This window comes from Gavialis gangeticus, unplaced genomic scaffold (assembly GCF_001723915.1).
Source record: "Gavialis gangeticus isolate Ggan-Ray unplaced genomic scaffold, GavGan_comp1, whole genome shotgun sequence".
In the NCBI taxonomy this organism is placed as follows: Eukaryota; Metazoa; Chordata; order Crocodylia; family Gavialidae; genus Gavialis; species Gavialis gangeticus.
The window spans coordinates 26230401-26235797 of NW_017729006.1; the positions used below are offsets into that span (position 1 = coordinate 26230401).

General features: G+C 42.9%; 1 protein-coding gene across 8 annotated transcripts in view; it reads left to right on the forward strand.

Annotated features, from left to right (window-relative positions):
• Positions 1-5397, forward strand: part of BBS9 (Bardet-Biedl syndrome 9) — a 573789-nt gene that overhangs the window by 135751 nt on the left and 432641 nt on the right. For all 8 annotated transcript variants that reach the window (XM_019509032.1, XM_019509031.1, XM_019509030.1 and 5 more), the window contains one exon: positions 907-960. In XM_019509032.1, coding sequence (XP_019364577.1) covers positions 907-960 — 54 coding nt within the window. The remainder of the gene's footprint in view (positions 1-906; positions 961-5397) is intronic.

Genomic DNA, 5397 nt, shown 5'->3' on the forward strand with positions numbered 1-5397 from the left:
CCCCCGCCTCTCTTCAGGAGAGCCAGAGAATCTAGAGTGTTTCTGCCTGTGAAGCCATGATGCTGTTTCTATTAGATTAACACAGGGAAAGTAACATTCGAGTTTTATGCTTAGTAATGTTCTGTAGGAAAGATCATTGGGTACAGAACAGAGTAATCTGGGGCACAGACAGATTTTCATAGTAAGGGTTGCTGTGTAGATCTTGAAAAGAATTGTTTAAGCATAAAGGTGTGTGTGTGTGATCATTAGAACCAAAAATGAGAAGTCCATGTAGAACTATGTTTGGTATGAATATACTTATTTTAAAAAGACTGAATGGTCAAAGTGACTTTATCTTTGGACATGGTTATCTCTTGCTACTGTTGCTTATTTCTGTTTCAAAAAAGGTAGCTATATTTTTTACTTTTGAAGTTCAAGACCTACATTACACTACTTTATTTTGAATATATGATAGAATGTAATGATTATACATTACAAACTAAGGGGGTGTGTGTGTGTGTGTGTGTGTGTGTAATATTTGTGTATATAAGTATCTTGGAAGTTACTTTTCCTTACTGAATAGCCCAAGGAGTTTCCAAAATGCGAAGAAACGTAGAGTAAAAAGAACTGTGCCAAGAAAAACAGTTTCAAATATTAAAATATACTTCAAAGTATATTAGCTTTATAAATACACAACATTCATGACCTTTGCTATCCTTTTGCAGGCAGTTTCAGAGGGAGATTTTTGTTTTTAAGAGGGGGCCCAGAAATCTATTTTGTGTATTTTAATTTGTCATTCAAGTGATAAGTCCTTTACAGTTAATTCCCTATTTGCCTAGTAGATGGTAGGAGACTAATATTGCATTCATTGTGTTCAATCATTCATGTGTAATATTGAACTTGTTCTGTTTTCATCTTTCTTCACAGCAAGCCATTGACAGTGAGGTGAGAGCAGAGGTGGTTCCTTCAGTTACAGTAAAGGTATTGTACCTTTTTTACAGTGTAATAATACTCAAAACAGTAGCAGTTTCAGCAAACCTGTCACACTTGCTGTCTATTTGACTATAGCCATGGACATAAGTAATAGAACTTAAGATACAATATATTTTTACAATTTTGTCTCCTTCTGTTAATGTGAGGTGATCTTTTTCTCCTCCCCACCCCTTAATTTTCTGCCAAAATTATGAAGTGACTTCATGTGTGGTGGGTTTTATGGAACAGCCAAAAGATAAGTAAGAACTATTAGAGTAGAAATAAGTAATTTTTGGAGAATTTGATTGTAGGTGTTTGTAACGTGGGCATCCTGGGGCTGGTCGCAAACATAGGCCTGCTCACTTGTCTACGGGCTAACTGCCCACCTATCTTTCCTGCCATGCCTTGATTTAATGATTACTAGATGCTAATCAGGCAGGAGGCTGCCTGTTTATCTGCCCTAGTGACAAGGGCCCAAGTACATGACTCTGACCATCCCTTATCTTGTCCCTTGCCTCGCAAATGTCCCGTGGCCTAACACCTGGCCTTATCACATCCTAATACATGCTCAGGGCCCCAGGCCCCCACACATTGGGCCCAGGTCCCACACGGGGCTCTACACCCCATCCTCAGGCTCTGAGCCCCGTGCTTGGGCTCCAAGCCATGTCCCTGTGCTCCAAGCCTCTCTCACTGGCTCCTCATGTTGGGCTCCAACCCCTCACATCAGGACTAGGGCTCCAAGCCCTGTCCTACTACACTCACCAAATTTACCGGTACCCCCTTGCCTGGGAGCTTCCCTGATTGCTCCCCAAGGCTCAGGGCCTCACTCCCCTGGAGCCTTGCATCTGATTCCCTTGTGACCTCAGGCTGCGCTGTGAACCTGGGTGCTGCCACAGGTCCCTCCACTTGGCCTGGGCCCTGTATCAGTGCTTACAGTGAGCTTGGGCTCCCCCTGTCCAGATCTTACCCACCAGGGATGTGGGGGCTGGGGTGAAAAGATACCCCATACTTGCCTTTCACTGGGGTGGTAACTGGCCTGGCACTTCTGGGGGACTGTCCTGCCACAAACAGTCCTGCGAGGCCACTTGTCCCTGGCAGGGTGCAGCTTCCAGTAATGTGCAGGGCCAAGGGGGGCCTGCTCCTTCCCCATAGCCCCAGCCCTCCATGATGGTCAGCAGCTGGGTGGTGTTCTCTGGCTGGCTGACAGCAGACTGCTGCTCTGTTGTTCAGGGCCCAGTCCTTTTATATAACAGCTGGGCCCTGTTTGCCAATCAGGCAGCATTGCCTGATTGGGATAACAGCCAGCTGCAAGCTGCCTGATTGCTGCCCGTGTTTGCTTGGTGGGCAGGCCAGGCCCAACGAGGATAGACTAAAGGGTCTGAATTTATTTACCCTCCACAAGAGAAGACTGAGAGGGGATCTGGTGGCCATCTATAAAATCACCAGGGGGGACAAGCGGAAAATAGGTGAGGCTCTGTTTCCCCGGGCACCACCTGGGATAACAAGGAATAATGGCCACAATTGATTGAGAGCAGGTTCAGGCTAGATATCAGGAGACGTTACTTTATGGTTAGGGCTGTTAGGCTGTGGAATGGGTTCCTAAGGGCGGTGGTGCTCTCCTCTACTTTGGGAGTCTTCAAGAGAAGGTTGGATAAATATCTGGCTGGGGTATTATGATCCCAGCACTCGTCCCTGCCCAGGGCAGGGGGTCAGGCTTGTTGATCTATTCAGGTCCCTTCCGACCCTAGAAACTATGAAACTATAACCAAGCAAAGCCAAGACCTAAACTTCTGGTATCCTTGCCCATTATTGCTCTAGCCAGAAGGAGCTGTGTAGAAACTTCCGTGAATAAGTTTTGAGCCAGATTTGGATAACCTACTCCTGTTTAGTACCATCTTATGACTTCATGAGGAGATAACTTTAATAAGACTATTTGTGAAATAAAACTATTTAAGATGAGAAACAGATAGTCTAACCAGCGTATCCAAATTCAGATAGCAGAATCTTTCAAAAACTGTCCTAATGCAATGAAGAGAGAACATGATGAAGTGGAAAGAAATGGTTTCTGTTCATTTTACAGTGTTGGTAGTTTTGCCATAATAATACACAACTTCAAGCTGTGGTACAAAGCATATAAAACATTAAGAAAGGTAATTCTGTAAAATGAGGTTTAATTTGTGGTCCTGCATCTAAATAAGTGGCCTTTTTCCATTTCCAGTGCTATGGGAAGAAAATATTGGAAATTAAGGTTGAAATACCTTTTTTAAGCCTGTTTTTTTCCTCCAAGTACTTTCTGCATTCTGTTTAAGTAAGAACTCCCCTCCACCCCAACACATACCAACACAAATAAATAAATTTGTGAACCTGAACCTGTTCAGCCTCCAAAAGAGAAGGCTGAGGGGGGATCTTGTGGCCTGTTATAAACTAGTCAGGGGGGATCAGCAGGCACTGGGGGAGTCACTATTCCCCTGAGCACCGCCAGGAGTGACCAGGAATAACGGTCACAAGCTGGCAGAGGGTAGGTTTAGGTTAGATATCAGGAGGCGCTATTTCACAGTCAGGGCGGCTAGGGTCTGGAACCAACTTCCAAGAGAGGTGGTGCAGGCTCCTACCCTGTGGGTTTTTAAGAGGAGGTTAGATGAACACCTTGCTGGGGTCGTTTGACCCCAGTACTCTTTCCTGCAATGGCAGGGGGTCGGACTAGATGATCTGCTCAGGTCCCTTCCGACCCTAGAAACTATGAAACTATGAAATCAATTTTCCATGTATACGATTTAATTATTGGTTGGTTGTATTAAATTCAGGGTCATCCTGGATTCAGGTAAATACTGTAATCAGAATCTCTGTGCACAGAATGCAAACAAAACCAAGGGTAAAAACTGAACATTGTTGGAAATCAGTGCAGATTTATTTATGTTCCTGTTGGCTCCTTTTTAGTAGAGAGATTTATACATTTCAAACAACTTTGTTTTTCATTGTCTTCCTTCTTGTATAACTTAGCTTGATTTTTTGTAACATAAAATAGCCCCCCAAATTTGATCTTGCATTAATTCCAATTCATTACCATCAAATGTTCATGTTGGACAGTTAATTGTTACCAGTCAAATAAACACATGACTATCAGTGCTGCATCCTATTTTTCTTTCTATATCATCTATATGTTCAAAATAACCTGTTATTGGAAAAACCATGATTTAATTAATGAAATGTTATAGCTGTAAATCTAAAATAAACTTTGGTTCATAACTCTAAGAGATATTAAGAAATGTTAATAATTACAGTTGCACATTGTAAACTGATTAATTCAAACGTTATGATTTCTTGATTTTTGCGTGTGAAGTTTTAAAATGAAAATCCCTTAAATTATATTAGAATTTCTTCCAAGATGTTTAACTTTTTAAGTTTTCTGCAATGCAAAAAAGGCAATAAAGAAGATAAAATTTAAATCTTGCCACACGAGTGAAGTGGTGGTGTGGTTTATTTAATTGCGCTTATCATGCCTTAAATCCACATAGACAATGTGCTCAATTATTTTTTTCTAAAGTTTTGGAAAGCATTTGTTTTTATATTTGGAGTTTAATTTTACCAGAAGCAGGGGGAAAAAAGTGTTATAAAACCAGATGACTTAAAAAATGCTGTTGATATGAGATCTCTGCCCTCTCTTAATGTTTGTTAATGTTGGGGGGAAAAGTTTAGAGCAGCATGAAGAGGTCCTCATAACTTGAGAAGCTGAGGAAGTCTCTTGGTGCTTGCTCTGCAGCAGATGGCTGCTTTCCATGGTCTGTCTTGCAAGTTCTGGTGGAGAAGGCGAGGCTTTGGGTATGAAGACATTTCAGGAAGGGCCACAGCATACAACATTTGGGTGATTCCAGGCATTGGAGTGGCCTGTGTGGGAAGCCTTAGGAATCTGGTAACTATTAGGCCTCATGTGCCTAATCGCAGTGCATTCAACTCTGATTGCAGCTCATTTAGACATACTTGAGTGAGATTTAAACCAGTTAACTTGGGTACTGTTATCAGTGTAAATTCAGTGGAATATGACACAGCATGGGCTGCAAAACCAACTTGAGAAACTTGGTATGAGTGATTGACATGAAATCAGCTGTATTCCACCCTGGCTAGCTTAATAGAATTAGTCAAACAAGCTAGCCAGTTTAAAGGTAACTCAGATACATCTATGTTATCTACCTTGGAACCATAATAAAAAAGGACTCGATAGGGCCTTACGAGATCATCTAGTCATGCATTCTGCTAACCCATAGGCAATGCAAGGAGCGGAATGGGAGAGCACATGCCCCCACTGAGATTGACCGCCACCAGTGCTGCTGCCGCCACCCCCACCTTCGTTGCTGACACCACCGCGGCTGCCTGCGGGTAGTCCCTGCTTGGCCCACTCTCACCACCAATGTCACTGTGGCTGCCTGCGGGCAGTCCCTGCTTGGCCCA